The 22,879-nt window shown below is 36.8% G+C and overlaps 1 protein-coding gene and 1 long non-coding RNA gene across 2 annotated transcripts in view; both read left to right on the top strand.

Annotated features, from left to right (window-relative positions):
* The window catches only part of vps16 (VPS16 core subunit of CORVET and HOPS complexes), a 65,483-nt gene extending 48,672 nt beyond the window's left edge, over window positions 1-16,811 (top strand). Inside the window, exons 17-24 of the mRNA XM_043692977.1 lie at window positions 2,903-3,011; window positions 4,278-4,375; window positions 7,156-7,263; window positions 9,967-10,044; window positions 10,665-10,834; window positions 13,040-13,136; window positions 13,238-13,341; window positions 15,933-16,811. Of these exons, the coding sequence (XP_043548912.1) occupies window positions 2,903-3,011; window positions 4,278-4,375; window positions 7,156-7,263; window positions 9,967-10,044; window positions 10,665-10,834; window positions 13,040-13,136; window positions 13,238-13,341; window positions 15,933-16,077 (909 nt within the window). The 3' untranslated portion in view covers window positions 16,078-16,811. The remainder of the gene's footprint in view (window positions 1-2,902; window positions 3,012-4,277; window positions 4,376-7,155; window positions 7,264-9,966; window positions 10,045-10,664; window positions 10,835-13,039; window positions 13,137-13,237; window positions 13,342-15,932) is intronic.
* Window positions 16,812-19,173: 2,362 nt separating this feature from the next.
* Window positions 19,174-22,508, top strand: LOC122551975. The gene is made up of 2 exons (XR_006312239.1): window positions 19,174-19,336; window positions 19,443-22,508. It is a non-coding gene; the product is annotated as an uncharacterized LOC122551975 (long non-coding RNA).
* The last annotated feature ends 371 nt before the right edge of the window (window positions 22,509-22,879 follow it).

Below are 22,879 nucleotides of genomic sequence, written 5' to 3'. Positions count from 1 at the left end.
AACACCATGGGATCTTATTATGTAGCCTTGGGTATGGCAACTTAACACCTTTTGGAAACTCATGTATTTTATGTCTGTTGGTTCCTTTTCATCTATCCTGTCTATTCCCTCCTTATACATTTGTCAGAATAATATTCTTTTTATGAAGACATGTTGAATCTGCTTGATTATATTTCTAAATGAACTGCTATTACTTCTTTTATAATAGACTCTCATATCCTCCCAATGAAAGATATTACGCTAACTGGCCTATTGCTATTTGCTTTTTCTTTTCTTCCCTTTTTGAATTAAAGTATTTTGTTGGCTGTTTTCCAATCCTCTGGACTTTTTCAGAATCGAAAGGTCCTTCGATGATTACTACCAGTGCATCCTCCTTTAATATCTTAGAATGGAGCCCATCTGGTCCAGGGGACTTATCAGTCTTTAGCCCCATTTCGTTTCCTTAGTACTTTACTCTCACGATAGTTACTATATTTGTTTCCTCTCCTCCTTTTGTCTTTTGATCATATAGTATTTTTGAAATGTTATTATTTTCTGCTAGGTTGATGATTGCTGAAAAGTATTTATTCAACTCTTATTTCATTTCCTGATTTTTGATTATTATTTCTTCAATCTCATTTTCTAAGGGGTCCAATGTTCATTTCGTCCCCTCTTCTTATTTATTCAAAGAAGCTCTTGCTATTTGTTTTGTTATTACTTGCTAGTTTACCATCAAAGTTTATTTTCTCCATTTTTGTTTGGCAACTTCTGGTGGCTTTTAAAACTTAACCAATCCCCTGGTGAGCTGTTCATCTTGCCAAGTTGTATGCTTATTCTTCCAATTTGATACTGTCTATAACTTGGTTAGCCATGGATGTTTACCTTCTTCCTCGAAATCTTTTCCTTGACTAATATGTATCTTTACTGTGAGTCATGAACTATTTTCCTAAACCTCTACCATTATTCATGACCTGTCTTTTCTGCTAAGCTCCTTTCCCAGTTTGCTGCACTCAACTGAAAGCATATTGAGAACTATAATTTTAAAAATAGGATTTTAAGTTAGCAAAAAGCCATCAAACTATAACTGTAACCTTTCAGCTGAGATGGTACAGCCAACAGAAAGCCATTCCAGACTGTGATGTATGACCAACATGTTAAATTTATCTGAGAAAATGGATTATACAATTAGATGTAGGAATTCATAACAAAGGGAAGTTTGACAATAAATGTGCACATATGATAATAAAGTTAGTGCCGCAAACAAAGTTGAAATAACATTAAGTTTTTATTAGCCCAAACATTTCTGTGGCTAGTGAATAAACATCCACTATTTACTATATTTGCCCTCATTGTTATTGATTTACATGTGCTTTTGCATGGCAAATTACTGTTAATGGAAAGTCTGAATAATCCAACATCCTTTTGCAGGGTAATTTGAACCTTTATGAGCAGGGCAAACAATTGTAACTTCCTACTAACAAATTCAGTTGAATAATCATTAAAAAGTAGTGTCAAGTCTGACCAAGAAACTATAAGTTTAGAGTAGTGAATTCAAAGTTAGATCAGTTTCTGTGTTAAGATTCCAGCTGATGTTAGTACTGAACACATCAGAACCCAGAGTGTAACCTGACTTGTTAGATCATCAGTTTTTTTTGTTTGGTTAACGTGGTGATCATTCGTTGCACATGCTCACACGAGGCTTCCAGTATAGTTTTAAGTTTATAAAGTTTACTACACCAAACGGGGGAAAAAGTACAAAGCTAATTGTATGCTTTGTAAGACAGTTTGGAAAGATTTTTTTCATAAAAAGAAAAATTGAATCCTTTTCCCAGCAGTATTCATTACAAACTCTCAGCCCACCAAATACAATCTTCACTCTTCAGCTTTGTTACTTAACTCACGAGGTCTCACATATTTTCTTTTATTAATTCTATTATTCTACTAGACATCACTGACATTTCCTAAATGAATTTTTTAGAAAAATTCTGTCTTTTTGAACTGCTAAAACATTTTTGTGAAACCTTTCTGGCTTTGAAAGCTTAGACTGCCGCACATTGAACTGGCCTGCTGGTATGAAACTCTCTCAATTGAGAGTTAGGAACTTCTCAGCTGAAACTGAGAGTGACCCCTGGCCATCTGTTTTTCTGATGTTAGAAAAGTTCAACTCTGTACACCTCATCAAGTAGCTCCCAAGTTAGCTTGCTAGTCATTTAAGTTCTTCCATGTTCTTTCCTGTTAAGTTGTCTTTGTTCACTGTACAGAAGAACTTTCTGACCCTTTAGTTTTAAAAGAAATCTTCAGGATCAAAAACTAATATTTATTCTTTCTCCTGTCTTGAGTCCAAGTTTCAAAATAATAATATATTAAAATGTTAATCACAATAAGATGAAATAAAAGGAAAGACTGAATTAAAGGTAAAACCAAAAAGAACCATTCTGAATAAATACTAGGATGAGTAAGAATCCAAATGGGTAAAGTAAATGTTTTGTTTCAAGACGATTGTTTGGCAATAATTTAAACTTAACATGCTGTTGAAAAGGATGCTTAGACTGAAACATATGGAGTTTATTTTGCATCCACTATGCAAGTACAGGAACATCATGTTGTTTAATGAATTTGAAAGGTGAGTCAGGCAGCTAATACTGAGCAGTGTAGGTTAGGCGGTTACGCTGGATTTTCATGTCTAACTATGTATCTATTCTGACCTAAAATTACTGTGTGATTTTTGCACAATTAACAGTGACAAATGTTAACTTACTTTGATGGTGTTTGCGATCTAATATATAACAAAATATAGTGTAATTTTTTATTTCCACATTATTGCAATGTACAGCTTTGTTACTTTATTTAATGTGGAACTGTACTAAGAGAAAATAAGGTTAACATTATTTCTAGAAGATATATAACTTCTGCTTTGTTCTAGCTTTTAGAGTACGAACCAAGGTCTGGTGAGCAGGTGCCCTTGCTGTTGAAGATGAAAAGGAGTCAGTTAGCATTACTTAAAGCAATAGAAAGTGGAGACAGTGATTTAGGTAACTGAAATATTGTAATAAAAGTGAAACCTAACAACTGTCACATTTAACTGACGCCTGATTATATTGGGACATTTTTTTCATTTGTTCATCATCACAGTCGAATTTTCATGTCTGAGATCATTCCTAGAAACTTGTCAATATGGTTGGCTATCCTGCTTTTGGGAAAAGACTTTGTCCATAAATTCTGTTCTTTCAATTCTATTTTGAATAGGAGGAGAATATGAGGAAGTAACAGAAAAAGATTTTATTTGACTAATGTGGCAAACAGGCTGCAAAGGCTTAGTTGGTTAATTTATATTTGTAAGTACAGTGCACACTATCCTAAAATCAGTAGGATCCTGGGAGGAGCGTATTTTAATCATTGTAGCTGGGTACCTTCATTTTGAGCCAAAACAGGACCACTGGGATAGGTTGCATTGGACAGGTCAGTAAACCAGGTTAATGCTTTATTCAGCACGCTCACCTACACAAAACTAGAAGTTCTGAACTTATCTAACTGAAAATGTGTTACCTAAGGACATTTTGCAGGGTAAAATGGAGCAGCATGTAATTTGCCATAGTTTTGGAATAGTTATGAGTTTCTTGACTGGTCATCCTTTGGGAGAAGAGGAGAATTTTTTCACTGTTTTGTGGTAGCACTTTTTTTCAAAAATCTCCATTTGGTCCTGAGCTCTTGGGGAGAGCAGCTGCTTGGATCATTGTGTCGCTGGAGGCATTTTATTTTAAAGAGCCAATGCTTTTGAATGTGGGACTTGCAATAGTCTGCCAGTCTTACTAATGCCTTATTCAATTATTGTGATCAGGGTCAAAATTATCCACTTACTACCAATATAACAGTTGCTTAACCTTGATTTATTTCCAAGGACCCGGAATTAGTTTTAGGTGAAATGTAGAGGAGGTGAGTTCGAGTTGCAAATCTTTTTGTTAATGCATGTATTGCAAAATTCTGAGTACCTGCAAAGGGAGATAGTCGATCCTAAATTTACTTTTGGTTTCTGAAGAGGCTTTTGAATGTAATTAGTGTTTGGGATGAGATTCAGATGTACATGCAGCAATACAAATTCCTGCATCTGTTAGATACGAAGCTTATGAAAATTAAATTATTGTTCTATGTATATTTTAGACAGCTAAATTAAATGTTTCTTGGCGCGGAAGGAATGACTTGATAAATTGAATTATGTTGTTAAGGAGTGTCAATATGTTTAAAACTGCACTGCTGAATTTGATTCCTTTCCTGATGAGTTGTACTTATCTGCATTTCAGTGTATACTGTTGTGACATACCTGAAGAATGAGATGAACAGGGGAGATTTCTTTATGACACTTCAGAATCAACCAGTTGCACTAAGTCTTTATCGTCAGGTATCAGCTTTATGCCATATTATGCATTTTGTCATTTCTGGAAATTGAGTACATTTTTACATGTGTTAGCTATTTCTTGCTGGTTCTAAATGTCGTATTCTTGGAATTTTTTATTACCATTTTCTTTTGAAATGAAGATGAAAGGAAAGGGGTACTTATTCACTTTTAATGTCTAATGTCAGGAGCAATGCATAAAATCATGGTGTAGCATAAGATTTTTAATAGCTGTTTTATTCTTTTATTTTGCGGGATGTGAGTATCGCTGGTTGGGCCAGCAATTATTTCCTATCCTTAGATGCCCTTGACAAGGTGGTGATGAGCTGCTTTCTGGATATGTTGCAGTCCCTGTGCTGTATGTAGACCCACAATGCCATTAGGGAAGGCAGTTGCAGGATTTTGACCCAGTGTGAAGAAATGATAATATATTTCCAAGTCAGGGTAGTGACTGACTTGGAGGAGATCTTGCAGAAGGTGGTGTTCCCATGTACCTTCGTCCTTGTCCATCTAAATGAAATTGATTCTGGGTTTGGAAGATGCTGTCTAAGGAGACTTTGAATTTCTGCAGTGTATCTTGTCGATGGTACACGCTGCTGCTATTGAACGTCAGAGGTGGGGGAAGTAAATGTTTTTGGATGTGGTGCCAATCAAGCAGGCTATTTTGTCCTGGATGATGTCTAACTTCTTGAGTGTTGTTGGAGCTGCACTCATCCAGGAAAGGTGAGAAGCATTCCATCTGCCCCAGCAATATAGCTTAATTCCAATCTTCGGGGTGCCTTCCTTACTTGCATCAGTGTTTGTATTTTTTGTTTCCCACAAACACCACTCAAAGGCATTTTGCTGAGGGTGTGAAAAAGCAGTTTATAGTGTAAAGTATGACTGGATTGAGTCTACAAGTTCAGTTTCATATAGTACCCTTCTGGCACTCAGTAGTTTGCCTCCTGTCCCTTGGGTTGGTTTGATTAAACCGCCAGGATAATGATTGGACTGTTGAGGGTAAATATTATTTTGTCAAGGAAATCATGGCAAAATATCTGTCATGTACATGCTTTAGGGTAAAGTTTTTATTTTTTCCTGTCTCTTTTCCCCTTGTCCCACAGTTGTATTCACCTGTGACTTGCTTCACACCCCAACCCCAGCTCACTTGCTACCTTCACCATTGCCACAGGCACCAAGTGTTTTGATTCGTAACTAACAGTGATAGGTACATAATCACTAGTGAGCAAATTGCACCACATGAGTTATTTTCTTACCAATACTAAATAGCAATGGTCAAGAAAGCACAACAATGTTTCTACTTAGAGTCGTAGAGCTGTACAGCATGGAAACAGACCCTTCAGTCCAACTCGTCCATGCCGACTAGATATCCTAAATTAATCTAGTCTTCTTTTCCAGCCTTTGACCCTTCCTGAAGAAGGGCTTATGCCCGAAACGTCGATTCTCCTGTTCCCTGGATGCTGCCTGACCTGCTGCGCTTTTCCAGCAACACATTTTCAGCTTTGACCCATATCCCTCTAAATACTTCCTGTTCATATACCGATCCAGATGCCTTTTGAATATTGTAATTGTACCAGCCTCCGCCACTTCCTCTGGCAGCTCATTCCATACACACACCACCCTCTGCATTAAAAGGTTTCCCCTTAGGTCCCTTTTAAATCTTTCCCCTCTCACTTTAAACTTATGCCCTCTCGTTTTGGACTCCCCCACTCCGGGGAAAAGACCTTGACTATTTACCCTATATCTTATAACTAAACCAAGTTAACCATGAATGATAGTTTATCTACTAATCCTACAACAATTACAATACTTTTAATTAATTTGATTTGATTGAATGTGATTTATTATTGTCACGTGTATCTAGGTACAGTGAAAAGTACCCTCAGAAAATATAAAAGTTTGTATACAAGTACCACTAGATCCTAAGTACAGCTTGTTCCTCGCTGTTATTAGTCTTCTGAATAGACTTCTCAAATTTTAAATTTAATGTTGATCTTGGTCTTTTGTGCACTTTCTCTACAGCCGTAACATCATAATCTTCACTCTGTTTCTGTTACCCGAATAGTCTTTGTATACTATGATCTGCCGAAACTGCGCACAAAACTTTTCACTGTACCTAGATACACGTGACAATGATAAATCACATTCAATCAAATCAAATTAATTACAAGTATTGTAATTGTTGTAGGATTAGCAGATAAACTATCATTTATGGTTAACTTAGTTTATTTATAATCACACTTCGTAGAATAGCCATAAAAGTGTAGAAAGGTCTTTGGTGAAATTCTTTTTTAGTGTTCCCAGTTATTGTTATACTGATAGAATTGTGTAGCTTTTAAGTTTACAATTTTTGACCCTTACCCTGTAGATGTTCTGGCCATTTGATTCTCTACTTCTAACGAAAATGTTGTAGTTTTAACAAAGATCTCATAGTTTCCATTTTGTTTTGTCTGTTCAATGATAAGAGAATATTTCTAATTCATGTAGTATAAGTATTGAATATTTCGTATTCAATACATAGTAAATGTTTTTACTTGTGAAGGTCTTTGATTAGTGAATGCTTGTCCACAAACAAACACAGAAACAAACTCAGCTGGTCTGGCAACATCTATGCGGAGAGAAACAGTTAACATTTCAAGGCTGAAGAGGAATCATATCAGATTTGAAACATTAACTCATTTTCTCTCCACAGAAACTGTCAGACCTGCTGAGTTTCTGCAGCACTCTGTGTATTATTTCAGGTTTCCAGTATCTGCAATATTATGTTTTTATCCTAATGCCCACAGTTTTGTAAGCACCAAGAACCAGAGACGCTCAAAGACCTATTCAACCAGGATGACAACCACCAAGAGCTTGGGAACTTCTATGTGCGTTCCAGTTACTCTAATGAAACGGTAAGGGCAAAATACCCCATCCACTGGCATCCGGTGTGGCCTTTCCAAACTAAAGTTTAATTTCTTAATGACCAGAGAGGATGTAGTAAAGATCACTAACTGTGCTTATGCAGCAGCATCTGCATGTGCGAACAATGATGACTCTGCCAAGGTGCACAAAAGCTATAGAAATGGGGGGTCACATCCCATCCATCAGGGATGCCCATACCTTTGGAAATAATGAGTCAGATTATTTTGATGCAGCTGGTGAATGCCCTACATTGTAGTATGGGCCATTTTTTATTCAATATTAACTAAGTCAAATTGTAGAGTAATTCCAGTGAAAACAAATTGAATTATTGAATTGAAACAAATAATTCTCTTCTAACTGAGTGTCTCAAAGTCACTCCTTTGTGCCTTACTCTGCATTAATTTCTATCAGTTTCCCTTTTCTCTCCCTCATTCTTAGTCTCTATTATAAATTTCTTTTTCTGTCTCTCTGACATCTCTCTCTCTCTTTCTTGGCCACTAGAATCATATGCATTGAGAAACAATATCACCCAGACACAAATGATCAGGTTAGATGCTTTAACAAGAATACATCTTGCATGGGATTGAAGCATCAAGACTATGATGTTATGACCTGTCACTGTCTTGTGGCCAGCTGCCACCTTGAACTTGTGTTGAGATAATTGGCCCCTAACAACCACAACCACATTCTGAGTGCTAGGTATTCTTTCAGCCAGTGAAGAGATTTTCCACCTGAGTGACTTAAAGTTTGCTGGGGTCCTTGCTCTCCACCATAGTCAGTACCTGTAGTGCTGTGGATTTCTCAGGTTAGCATGAATTAAAACTCAACACAGAGCTACCCTAATAGTTTCCTTCCAGCTCAGCACTGCTCTCACGACCTGTCCCACCTGTCAATCTTCCTTCCCAACCCAAGACTCCCAGCCTCATTCCTGATGAAGAGCTTCAGCCTGGAAACGCGATTTTCCTGTTCCTCAGATGCTGTCTGATCTGCTGTGCTTTTCCAGCAACATGCATTCAACTCCTGTTGAAATGAGCCTAGCACATTTGGTGAACTTTTTTTGACTCCAAAAATCTGCTGGAAATTGGTGTTAAAACCAAAATGTTGTAATTCTCAGGCTGAGTCCTGTTTTTATTAAAATTTCAGAAAAAAAGTGTTCAATTACTGACACTTTGATTCATGTTAAGTTAGGCCTTAATGTAAGGTACTTTGAATTAAGTGGGCTGGATTTCACCTGAGTTTTATTTAAATAACCATCAATTTCAATGCCAAATTGAATTAAAGCAATGATTGTTTAGTTTACTGACTAATATGCATTAGTCATTGCATGATTTTTTTCAAATCTGTGCAGCATAGGTTGTGATTTGAAATTAGAGTTGCATGACAGTCTGGCAATGACCATTTAGAAAGTTGTTAGTTTGAGTGCACAAAGGATAGCAAACTGTAATTGAAGGTAACGATTAAGCTGGTTAATTTCACATTCACTTGTCTGATGTGGGGTAAAGATTGCTTAACGTAGCTGTTTGGTTTATTTGTTAATCCTATTAATAGTTAGGCTCTCAACTGATAATGCTACTGATCAAGTCAGATCCCACATTGAAACAATGGTAGATCATATGTTTATTTTGTTTAGTTAGTTAACATGATGGTTAGCCACTGAAACATATTCACACAAGGCTGCAGATTTTCTTTAGTAACAAAACAGAACTTATTGCACAAAAACTGAAAAACAAGCAAACTATTTAAATACAGAACATGGTTAGATCTCAAATACATGGCAAAATAAGCCTTCAACCTTTTCTCCACAACAATATCCATTACAGAGACTCAAGTCTAGAGAAATTATACCCCTAACTCAACTAAAATTTCTACTGACTTCTTACATTTTCTTTGCCAAATTCTTTGGAGACAATTCCATGAGTTCTTCTCAGGCCTCTTCAAATGAACTTTTCATAGATCTGTGCCTATATTTTCAAAATGCTAATAACCTGCAAATTTCTAACCAAACTATCCTGGTTTGGAAAATTCACAATTAAATACTTAACTTGAAATGACTGGTTCTTTGAACTCCTCCTGCTTCTGCACTGTTGTTTTCTGAACTGAAACCATAGCATAAATATTCACACCACTTGCCTTCAGCCCAACAGTATAAACATCTTTCTAGAGGTTTGCAGTTACAGATGTTGTGATAAATGTTGAAGTTAGTCACTGTTCCAGAAAGACTCTGCTGCAAACCAGCATCCATCTGCCTCTGTTTTCCACAGGATTATATTTATAAATATATCACACAACCTAAAATTATATATCAGTGCATTCTGCAATGTTTATATTCGCCATAGTATTTGTATTAATGCTTATATTATCCTTCTCCAGTGGTGGAATTGATAATTGCTGACCAAGTGTGCTGATATAAAACAGGTTACAGTAGCATCCTTGTGCAAAAAAAATTGTTACTGTTCAAAAATCTGTTTTAGTAAGCAACTGAGATCTATGCAAATTACATGTCACCATGTCAAGTTGCTGACCATTTGATAAGCATGAATGTGGTTAATGTAATTTATTCTATCAAATTTGCATCCTTTGTCAATTATCAATGTTCTAGTTTTTGAAATGGTCTCTTATCATTGATTTTTTTTTTAAAGTTTAAATTGCAGCCTCCTTTTTCAGGTTTTAAATTATCTCACTTTGCTTATCAGACAATCGAGGGACGAGTAGCTGCTTTGCAGAGTGCTGTGGATGAATACAATAAAGCCAAGAATGAATTTGCTGCCAAGGTACGTGAAGAAATGGCAAATATCATACTCAGCACTGTGACATTATGCCAGACTTTGTCCAAATGCCATAAAGTTAAAAAGTCACCACTGTTGCCGTTGTGACAGCACAATTCAAACCAAAACCTGCCGTGCAATTTGCACTGTGGTTACTATGTAGCTTCTTGCACATTCTTTACGCCTTCTTAAGTTTTTATTTTCTTCCAGGTGTGAGAAGCTGTAGACATTCCTCTTTCTTTCGCCTTAATCCGTGCACCCCCAAAAAAACAGATGATACAGCTGAAGACAGGAGTCTATTATGAGAGAAATCATTGCTTCAATGTTCTATTATTGCATTGCACAATGTGCCGTTTAACAACTTTCTAAGGCCCGTTAACCATCAGTATCATGAATAAAGTATCACTTAAATATTTACTTAAATGGATTTTATGGTTATGTCCCGGTTGTTGATTGGCTGCTGATCTCACACAACTTTAAATGTTCTCAATCCTGTATTTAAATCACTTCATGGTCCTGCACCTCTCAGTTTGTGGAGCTAATTTGCAGAGAAAGCCTCCTTATTGTGACAGTTACAAACAAAAATATGGTTGTGTATGTAAACTGACTTCTCTATCAAATTCTAGATCACAGAAGAACAGATAAAATTGTTGCGATACCAATTTCGATTGCAGAAAGAATCTGGTAAAACATATTTAGACTTATCCTTGCACGATACTGTTCAAGCACTGTTACTGGACAGCAAGCATAAACAGGCTGAACAACTTTACAAAGACTTTAAAATTCCTGACAAAAGGTATGATCAAATCGTTTGTAGTTCTCATTGAAATTGTTCATTAAGATCATTGCAGCAATTTATACAGTGAATTATTTTTTATAATTTTAAGTTTGAACAGGATAAAATACACCAACAGTTCCGTGTAAAATTTAACAAGTGTAAAATGATAGCACATAGTGGGATACTGGGAATCTGATATATAAACAGAAAATGACGGAACTAATGGATTCGGCAACAAAAGAAATTAGTAGCTTAGATTTTAGAGTGATGAATGAAATCACAGCATGCTCATCAAGTCTCGAAGCAAAGTGCTCACAGCTCTAGTGGTTCCTGTAGCAAGAGATTTTGCCTTTCCTGACAATAATTTGATTCTGGCCCAAACAATAGTGAGTTTCCAGTATCCACAGTGGACATCAAACAGACTAATCACTCGGTCACATTGAAGATTCTTAGAGTGTAAACTGGGAAGTGATTATCCTTCACTTTTTAGTCATTTTACAGAAAATGAAATAAAGATTGGAACATAATCATAGGTTATAATAGAAGCTGAAATATCAATCTTTTTTTTAAAAAAAGCTATTTGTATTATAGAAGTTTAATGGAGAAATTCAACATTCTGCAAAGGTAAAATTAGTTGTTCTTTGATCCCTGAAAGATTGTTCAGGAATAATTATGACTCATACACTGTTAATGACCCAATTAAAGTTAATTCAATTAAAGCATAACTTTTTACATTGGGTTTTCACAGCAAAATTAGAGTCTAAAATGTTAATGTCAGTTCGGGAGATTTCTGTAGATTTCCAGCCTCGGCGCTTCAACAATACACCTTGCAGTGGAGCAGAGAATGACTGAAAACACCATTTTTCTTTGCACTGGTGTGAGTACCAGAAGTAGCCATCTGTATCTCAGTTGTAATGATGGTGATTGTTGATGATCTCAACTTTCATTACAACTGCAAAATTTGGATCAATATAATGTTTCCGATCGATGACCTTTTGCCAGAAGGCATGTGAGAAATGAGGATTGCAGGGTGGATACACAAGGTACTCCAGAGGAAGCTTGAGTATCCACCTTAATATTGAATATTAGAAATGAGAGCCATGATAATTGATGCCTAGAAGGTGCACACGCTAGAACATTTTTTAAAAATTTCTCTTTCCCATGTGCAGCGAAGCTTGACTGATCCATTTGCAATATACCTGAAATCCAAAACACTGCAGTGCAGTCAGAAGGAAGAATCACGTGTCTTCACAAGTGTTGTTATAAAAACTACGTAGTTCTTTCATTATTTCACAAATGTATTTGCAGCAAGCTACGCATAATATTTCAACTGTAAAGTAGTGTTCATTCAAAAGACAGAGTGTAAAAGCCTTTGAGAGAGAGAAAGAAGCAAATATTTTACTTAAGTTCCAGAAATAGGAAAAGTAGTTTGCACTTTTAACTAGTTTTGAGAAATAATACTGTTGCAGTGTTAAGAATGGACACAATCTAAGGAGCATCTTTAGGTCTGCCTGTTTAGACTGATTTTAAAATCATTGATGTTCCTCTGTTAATGCAGCATTCATGCTGGTAAATTTTGATTTTGATAACCACAAAAGGATATTGATTTGAACCTACAATAGTAAAGAAAGTTTGTGGTCCAGAACTTGACGCATCCCTAACCAAACTGTTTCAGAACAGCTACAAACACTAGATTCAATAATGGATTGGTGGCAGTACTTTACTCAGCAGCTGCTTCTCCAACACAGGTTTTGCATTCTGCCAGGCTACCTTGCTCCTGACCTCCTCACAGCCTTGCACCAAACATGAATAAAAGAGATGAGCGAGATTGCCCTTCATATTAAGGCAGCACCACAATGTCTTTAATTCATCAGGACGCTGAGGAAATTCAGAATGTCCACAAAGATTCTTACCAATTTTTATAGATGCACCATAGAAAACATCCTATCTGGATGCACTACAGCGTGGTGTGACAAGAATGGAAGTTGTGAACACAACTCAGTCCATCATGCAAACCAACCTTCCATCTGTAATCCTGCTGCCTCAGGAAAGCAACGAACGTAATCAAAGATCCCTCCCACCTTGGTTCTAAAAATTCAGGAGATGCCACTGTATCTCTCAGCTCTGAAAAACAGGCAACATACTTTAAAGTGTTTTATTTTGAATGGTCTGAGAAAAAAATTCTAATCCTTGAGAGATGATAACTGTTTTTATGATGTTCAGGTTTTGGTGGCTGAAAATTTCTGCACTGGCAGAGAAACAAGACTGGGAGGAACTTGAGAAATTTTCTAAAAGCAAAAAATCCCCAATAGGATATATGGTATGTGTTCTATGATCCTGAACACTACGTAGTATTTACATGTTTATTTGCCAACTTTTTTTTAGCATTTCTAAAGCTTTGAATTTTTTTTCATTTGCCAGCCTTTTGTTGAAATCTGTGTAAAGCATCGTAACAAATATGAAGCTAAGAAATATGTAGCAAAGGTCAGTCCAGAGCAGAAAGTGAAAGGATATATTATGGTTGGGTAAGTGGAAAGAATTTTACTGCAACTTTTATAATTCTAAACCTTTCGGTGGTTTTCCCTGATCCCTCTGCTATGACTTTCTGGCACCTTCAAAACCTTATATTAATTGTCTTTTGTGATATACTTAGGTATACTTTGCGAGGTTAACGGACATAGGGTTGGTCATTTTTAAGCACTAAAGATATTCCAAATTGACAAGTATGTTTTAATTTTCTTTTCCATTTCCTTCCAAACACTGAGGTTTTTGTGTCGAACTGGAATCCTTTTGTCTTTGTTCCTTTCAGTCTCTTGGTCTGTGTCTGTTTTAACTGTCCTAACTCTTGTGCTTGCTGCGCTTTATGAACATAAAGTAAACTTTACAAGTATGAAAATAGTAATTACATTTTTCTTTCATACACTTCAAGAAAGCACAAGCAGACATAAAGGCAGGAGTAATCATTTGGCTGGCTGAGCCTGTTCAGTGATTCAGTGTGATCGCAGCTGATCTTGGGTTTCCAAAATATAAATAAAACATTAGTAAACATGAAAACAAAGGATTTACAGTGGGTGGAACTAATTTGATTTTTTCCAAGTGATTACTGTAAGGATGATGTTCTTTCATGCTCTAAAGCCTCTATGATTCTAAAACCTCTGACAGCTACCTGCTGGAAATAAAAAAAATGACAATTCAACTAACTGAGCGGTACTTGTGCCTCCTGAAAAATTAGATACACAGCACATTTCCTTTACATTGTTTATGGGATAAACCAGGATTTGATGCCCATCACTGTGCACCTTGAATCCCTATAGTTCTTAGGGTGTAGGTACACGCATTGTGCTATTAGGAAGGGAACTTAACTTTTGGCAATAACTAAGGATGTCAAGTAAAAATTTCTCTAGTCATTTAAGTTAACAAATTCATCCAATGGATAAATCTGGCAATACTACTCAGAAATGTAATTTTGTTTAATTTTTATTTTGTTTGATCCTTTTTTGGTCAGTGGAAAATTCAATAAACCAATTAAACATTTAAGAAATACATTCGGAAAGTTTCTTCAATTTTTGGCAGTAGATTCAAAGTTTTATTTGATTATTGAGTAAGATGTGTTTATTGCTCAGCTCTATTTTCCTGGAGGGCATTAAAGATCAACTGCATGATGTCGTAGTTTTTGCCACAGTAAATAATGACAACAGCTTTTTATACCCAAGGTTCAATGATAAACCAGTTTGGTATTTACAGCCATGCAGCAGCAACTTTATTATCCTCTCATGCGACATGGATGTTGCTGGCTGGCCAGCAGTTTTTGCCCATCCCTAGTTGCCCTTGAGAAGGTGATAGTGAGCTGCCTTCTTGAACCACTGCAGGCCATGTGCTGTGGGTTGACCCACAGTGCTCTTAGGGAGGGATTTCCAGTATTTTGTCCCAGTGACACTCAAGGAGTGGAGATATATCTCCAAGTCAGGATGGGGAATGGCTTGGAAGGGAACTCATAGGTGGCGATGTTCCCATACATCTGTTGCCCTTGTTCTTCGAGATGGAAGTAGTTGTGAATTTGGAAGGTACTGTCTGAGGAACTTTGGTGAATTTCTGCAGTGCATCTTGCAGATGGTACACACTGCTGCTACTGAACGTTAGTGATGGGGGGAGTGATTGAGTGGATATGGTGGTAAGTAAGGGGGTTGCTTTGTCCTGGATGACTTCAAGCTTCTTGTGGTATTGGAGCTGCACCCATCCAGGCAAATGAGGTGTATTCTATGACACATCTGACTTGTGCTTTGTAGATAGTGGACAGGTGAGTCACTTATTTGCAATATTCCAGCTTCTGACCTGCTCCTATAGCCACTGTATGTACATGGCTAATCCAGTTAGGTTTCTGGTCAGTGGTAACCCTCCAGGAAGTTGGTAGTGGCGGATGCATTGATGGTAATGCCATTGAATGTCAAGAGATTGTCGTTAATTTGACTCATTTTGGCGATGGTCATTGCCTGGCATTTTTGTGGCACAAATGTTACTTGCCACTTGTAAGCCCAATCCTGGATATTGTCCAGATCTTATATTTGAACATGGACTACCTCTGTAGTAATTTTATCTGTTTAAAACCCACAAATTAACAGAATTATTGAATTTGTGTCCCAACCTGCCATCATGGAATTTGAACCCTAAACTTTTAAGTTGCTAGACGGAAACCATAGCCTATAAGTTCCTTTTGCCTAAGTTGCCAAGGGATATAACTAATTATAAAATATCCATTATAAATGGAGAATAAGAATTTCTAATAGTTGAAGTTGACAGACGTGACTTTGGAATTTCAGGTATTGCAGATAGGCATATAGGCAGCTGTAAAGTTTTAGTAAGATGTAGCCATAGATCTGGATTTTATCCAAAAAAGTTTCAAGGGATAACTTTCACTAGAGTTCTCTTTAAAAAAAAAAAATTAGCCCATCCTTTCTTCCAAGAACTGACTGACCAGCCATACGTTTTAAACATTTCAGTTCTTATTATAAATTACCAACTTTTATTCTTTAAACTGATGGTTATTTTGGCTTTCAGTTAGCATCTGAATTGTTTCCCTGATGTCATTCTAATCTATTTTATACTTTCGCTGACACAGAGACCTAGAACAAGCTGTGGAAACCGCAACAGAACGCAAGAATGAAAACGAGTTGAACATTATTCTTTCAAAATGTACAGCAGCTACTGATCAGTCAATTGTGGAAAAGATTAATCGAGCAAAAGCTCAGATTTTAAAGAAGTAAAGTACTTTTCAAAGGTGACAAGTTCACTGTCTGATCATGTTCCCTAATTATAATTTTAATATGTTTAAGGATGTTTATTGCTAGTCTTGTGTACAGTTATGTTTGACATACAGATGCTCACATGGAGAGGAGTACTAAAATGGTAAATTAATGAAATCTGAAAAGATTGAAATACTTTAGCTTAAGTTTTCTTGTGATAAAATATTATTTTTAAATCTGATACTTAATTTCAGAACTGCACTAATATGTAAATTACTGCATTACTCTTAACAAAAAAAATGAGTGAAGTATGAATGAGATTAAACATGCATTAATTACGTTTGTATTTTTTCTGGTTTAAAGCTATAAATTTCTTCATGGACTTGTGGTATATTTGTGGTATAGCTATTGTGATCAAGAGATTCAGGGGAAGGCAGGATTAAGGTATCGAGCTCGATGATCTGCCATGTTCATATTGAATGGTGGAGTAGGCTCGAGGAGTTGAATGAACTACTCTTGCTCCTCTTCTGTTGATATGGTCTTGTAATTTCTGGTTTCTTGTACATTCCTAACCACAATTACTCTGCCATTTTGTCACCATACATTTAAAGACACTTTTGAAAATCTAGCTCTTTAAACAAGCCTTTAGTCATCTCTCCTAATGCCTTTTTGTCTTGTAATGTTCCTATAAAGCCTTTAGGATGTTTCATTAAAACTTAAAAGTGCGTAAAAATGTGCTGCAGCTTTGTCAAAAAGACGTTTGTAATTCTTGAGTCTTCAAGAATGTTCTCATATCTAAGGAGGATTGAAAGATTATTGCTATTATCTCAAAATCCTTGGATGGATCCCATCTGGTGCTGGTTACTTAGCAATCTTCGATAGATGGCCAGTCTTCTAATACCTCTAACAATGTTTAGCTCTCCTCAATTACCACCTCTTTCACCAAGACTTTATCAGTATCCTTTTCATTGATTATTTAATTATTCAGGAGTTGAATGCAACTCTCCCGCCCCCCCACCCCGGTTGCTACCCTTTTATTAATCATATGCCTACAGAAGACATATAGACATTCCTTGCCTAATTGTTAGTCTTTTCTAACACCTCTTTGTCTTTCTTATCTCCTTTTTTACTTTCTCCCTGAATTTTCTATGTAATTCTAGCAATCTAGAGATCTGGATCACTGCTCCAAAGATTTGCTTTTAAATCCTATGATGTCAGCTAGGAAATTTAAATTCAGGTAATTACAATAAGCTGGAATATAAAACTGATCTCAGCAATGGTGAGCACATAAAAACAGTAATACATTTCAGAGAAGGAAATCTGTCAGCCTTAGCCTGGAACTCTGGATTCACAATAATGTGACTGTATACCCTGAAATATTCTAGCAAGTTGTATCAAATTGCTACAATGTAGTCTATTAGATGCTGGAAACAACTAAAGCAGACCCAGCCCAATCAATGCTGCAGTGGCCTTCTCACTCACATATGGAGTCCTGTGCCAAAGTTGAAAGAATGATCTCATAGACCAGCCGGAATTTAACCTGCCATTCGTCTGAGGCAAAGGCCCTGACTCCTCTCTCATCATTGTTGGGAATGTCCTGAACCCACTGCCAGATGGACTTACCAGAGGTCTTGTGTTAGAAGTGCTGTGTAAATTCAAGTTTTTAAGCTGAACAGTGAGTTCAATCTAATATACTTTTGTGTAAAATACTATACCTCTGACTTGGGTCTTTTTCTTACATGTTGAAATCACTTTGAGGGCTTCCTGTTGCTATATTTATCTCTTCCAACAGCAGATCTGCAATTTTCTGTACTTCAGTTCCTCTGACCCTGGTTTTTTGCATTCTTCTTCCCCTTAACACCATCATTGTTTGTTCTTTTGCAACTTACTGTTAAAGAAAGCAGTTCATTGAGGTAAGTTCTTCCTCTCCAAACCTTTCTTTGTCTCCCCCCCCCATTGTTCATCTGGGTTAACTGTGTTCTCATTGCAATAGGTAACTCAATGTGTTTAAGGGGATAAAGCCAACTTGCCACTGAAAATGGGAAATTGTGCCTCACAAATTTAATTGAGTTTTTTGAGGATGTGACCAATTAAATAGATAAGAGCAGAGTGGTAGATGTTGTCTATGTGAACTTTAGCAAGTTCTTTGACAAGGTTCGGCATGGTAGACTGGTTAGTAAAGTTAGATCACATGTGATTCAGGAAGAGCTTGCCAATTGGATACAAAATTGACTTGACAGTAGAATACCGAAGGTGGTGGTGAACGGTTGTTTTTCGGACTGGAGGCCTGTGACCAGTGGTGTTCCACAGGGACCGGTGCTGAGCTCACCATTGTTTGTCATATATATAAATGATTTCATTGATAATATAGGAAGCATAGTTCATAAGTTTGTGGATGACGCCAAAATTGGTGGTATAGTGGACAGTGAAGAAGGTTATCTAAGAGTACAAAAGGGTCTTGATCAACTGGACCGAGGATTGGTAAATGGTGTTTAATTTAGATATATGCGAGGTGTTGCATTTTGATAAGACAAACATGGACAGGACTTGTACGGTTAATGGTGGGGCCCTGGGGAGAGCAGAGTAGAACAGAGACACCTAGGGGTTCAGGCACATAGTTCCTTGAAAGTTGCATTGCAGGTTGGTAAAGAAGACATTTGGCATGCATGCCTTCATTGCCCAGACTACTGAGTATAGGGGTTGGGACATCATGTTAAATTTGTACAGGACATGGATTAGGCACTTTTGGAGTTGTGTGTAGAGTTCTGGTTGCCCTTTTATAGGAAGGGCATTATTGCATTAGAGACAGTGCAGAAAAGGATGTTATTGGGACTGGAGGGTTTGAGTTATATGAGCTGGATAGGCTGGGACTTTTTTTAACTGGAGTGTAGGAGATTGAGGGGTGACCTGATAGATGTGACCTTATAAAATCATGATGGGCATAGATAAGGTGAATTGCAAAGGTCAAGATTAATGGGCAAGCTCAAAACTAGAGGGCATAGGTTTAAGGTGAGAGAGGAAAGATGTAAAAGAGATCTGAGGGGCCGGTTTTTCACGCAGAGGGTGGTTCGTATGTTGACTGAACTTGCCAGAGGAAGTGGTAAGTGCAGAAACAGTTACAACGTTTAAAAAACATTTGAAGAGATACTTGAACAGAGGGATATGGGCCAAACGCAAGCAAATGGGACTACTTTAGCTTGGAGAACCTGGTAGATATGATGAGTTGGACCAAAGGGTCTGTTTCTGTACTATATGACTATAACTCCATGAAAAATTAGAGGTGAGCCCATGGTAAGTAATTTACTAATTTTCATAATGGAGGAACATAGGGGAATACTTTGTACTGCTTTTCAGTCTGCATTACATTAAGAGAAGGGTGAAATTAGAGGTGAGCCCATGGTAAGTAATTTACTAATTTTCATAATGGAGGAACATAGGGGAATACTTTGTACTGCTTTTCAGTCTGCATTACATTGAGAAGGGTGATGTTTTACTAATTTATATATGAAGCAATTTTTTTTATGATCCCTAGATCATGCTATTGTTCAATTGTAAATTGGAAAGTAAAGGATGCATTATAGTTTGTAGGGGAGGTTGACTTATGGAAGTAATTAATGATGTTGAACATCGGAGAATATTAACTAGAAAAATCTTTAAATGGTGATGGTATTTTTGAAGCCATGAGGACAGACACATCACATATTGAATTTTATCAATTGCAATGAAAGAAAGACCAGAGTGAAATTCAACTATGTAATTGTTGGGAACTTTTTATTGGGAAAAAAAAATCACATTTACCATATATTAAAATTTAGTAAAGTCATTCTTAAATCTATTTTGAGTATTGCTGGAAAGAGTTTTCATCTTACACCCCTCAAGTTTTCAACCAATTTAAGGGGAAAACAATATTTACATTGGATGAGAGGGGAGTTCTTATAGATAGGTATGGTGTCGCTATGAAGAATGTACCAGTTAATGTTGATTGACAGTTTGTTATTAGGCTTTGATTGGTCAAGGTATTATCCTGAGAAATGAACTAGCAAATAATTGCAATTTATTCTGTGAGGTTGAAACAGGTGCAGTGTGTGTACATGTTATTTCTGTTTGCAAAGAACTTGGTCCCGTCTATTAATTTGCATAGTATTTTATATATGCAATTGCGCCACACTGTGAACCCAACTTGTCAATACTAATAGATTGATTGTCAGCATAATTCTTCACACCCTCAGGAGTATTCAACAAATATTGTCCAGTTGTGGAATCACATCTAATGTTGGTATTTTGAAACACAATTCTGGTACATTCATATATGAGATCATACAATGCCATGACTTACTTGTGATTACTTTTTTATGAAGGTTGAGGCACCTACTTTAGTCAAAACTTTGTAACTGCTATTTAACATTGCAGAAGATCCCAAGAAACTTCACATACTAAGCCAAAGAAGAAGATTTTGGATCAATTTGTGATGAAATATTTGGTCAAAGAGATGGGTTTTAAAAACATCTTAAAGGAAAAGAGGAGGAAGAGCAGTTTAGGGAGGCAGTTCCAGAGCTTAGTGTCGAGGGCATTAAGGGTTGAAGGAACTGATTGATGCAAAAGGCCACCGTTTAGACTTTTTTTAGATTAGATTGCTTACAGTGTGGAAACAGGCCCTTCGGCCCAACAAGTCCACACTAACCCGCCGAAGCGCAACCCACCCAGACCCATTCCCCTACATTTATCCCTTCATCTAACACTACGGGCAATTCATAGAGTTGTAGAACTGGTAAAGATTATAGAAAAAGAGAGGGGATGAGCACTTAAACACTTGAAATTTAAAGATTTGAAGCCCACAGATCAAAGCTGAATAGACTTGGTTTATAACAGGTTTTGGGTGTTAACTGATATTTAACTAGTGTGAAGGACATCTGCTAAAAATACATTGAATGTGGCAAAATCTGGAGTTGAGAAAGAAACAGGATTTGGCAGCAGACAAAGAAAATGAAATTCTGATTCAGGTGATTTTATGGAGATGGAAATAGGGGGTCTTTGGGAAGGGATATAGGGTCAAAAGATTAAGTTAGGGTCTAATAATTGTAGTGTGGCAGAGGTTCTGAGTCTGGACCACATCACAGCTAATGTACTCAGAATTGAACCTTCTACAAAGTTTCCTAAAACAATGAATACACTTCAAAAGGGCTTCAATTTCTGTAAAGCAATTTGCGATGCCCTTTGGAAATAATAACTTGCATGTCTTTCTTTCTGCAATTGCTTCAGTTATTGTATACAGTGAAACTGCAATGAGTTAAATGCAGATAACCAAAACCAAAAGTCATGTTGAAGTTCTCAACTATTACTGCTGGAATTCAATAGTAAATCCAATAAAACAATTCCTGTGGTAAGTCAAAACACCAGACGGGCAATTTGGATTAGTTGAGCTTGTGAAGCTGATCATATGACTATATCAACCAAATGGTACGATGGTAGATCACATTGGAATGCAAAATCACAAAGCTCTGGGCAAGCTGTCACTCGACAGGAAGTTTAATCAAATCCTGCTAGTTTGATCAAATGTGTGAGAAAATTAAAGTTGATGCTTTAAACAAGTAGAAAACCATGGTGCAAAATAGAAAGCGGACATTGCTAAAAAATGCCAATCTTAAATTTGTCAACTATTCTGAAGCATAAACTGAACATTCTTGGAATATTTTGACAAGCAGGCATTTTCTCCAGTAAGGAAGAGATGAGAATGATCACCTATCCTGATGTTAAATAAAACTCTGTCAATGTGGTTCAAGGCAGCCAAACAGACAGTTTCCACCTCCAGTCCAATCCTACAGGAAAGGAAAGTCACCCTGGCAAAAAGACTGGGCCACAAGTAACTCACCTGCAGTGAGAGACAGCTGGACTAATTCAGCTGGCATCGTCTTCCACATGGTAGATGGGAGAGGTGCAACACTTATGGCAGCAATAGCAGATGATTCACTACAAAATGGTTTTGCCAGGTCCCACATAATATACACCATTTTAATTCAGGTGAAACCATACTGCTGTTTCATGTTTAAAGGTAAAAATGTATTGATAGTAAATGGAGAAAGGAACGTGTCACTGCGGCAACACGGATAGCACTGAAAAGTTGATGCTTCTGGTGGTGGGAAAGGCCAAGAAGCCATGTTACTTTGCAAATGTCAAGATGCTATCCAAACTGTGTGAGGCTAATAGAACCATCCCGATGGCCTGAGCTGTGGATCAGAAAAGTGGACAAAATATATCAATGGAATTAAAGAAGATTAGTATCATCACAGTCAACTACCTGTGCATCTAACATCAGTGACCAAAGATAATACACTTTTAGAGAAAAAGTTTAGAGGTTTTTTAGAGCTAACTCCTAATATTTCTAATATGATTTTTACTGTACAAGATCAGGCCATTCTAATGTGTGCAAGAAATAAAGACATATTTACTATTTACTGTATTTTCATTAGAGATTTTATTTAATATAAATCATGTTTATAGGTAAATTGGGTTACATAGGCACTCCTCAGCTAAAAAGCTCTGTTTCACTATCATTTCTGGCTGATTTCTCTGCAATTTGACTCATCACGATTTTGTTGTAGACAGAAGTTATTTTGCCTTTATGATATTAAAGCACTTGGATGAAACATTGCGCAATTGCACAGGGACAGTATTAAAACTTTTGAACTTTCCTGTTGCCAGGATCCCATAAATCGTACTAAATAGTTCAATTATATTACATCATCTGATGTTCCAGCCTCACCTTCCATACTCATGCTGCAATCAGGTCAGTGCAATGTGTAGCAATTACAGTCAGCCATGTGTA

Source organism: Chiloscyllium plagiosum, chromosome 7 (assembly GCF_004010195.1).
Source record: "Chiloscyllium plagiosum isolate BGI_BamShark_2017 chromosome 7, ASM401019v2, whole genome shotgun sequence".
NCBI lineage: Eukaryota > Metazoa > Chordata > Chondrichthyes > Orectolobiformes > Hemiscylliidae > Chiloscyllium > Chiloscyllium plagiosum.
This window is presented reverse-complemented; position numbering and strand designations above follow the sequence as displayed.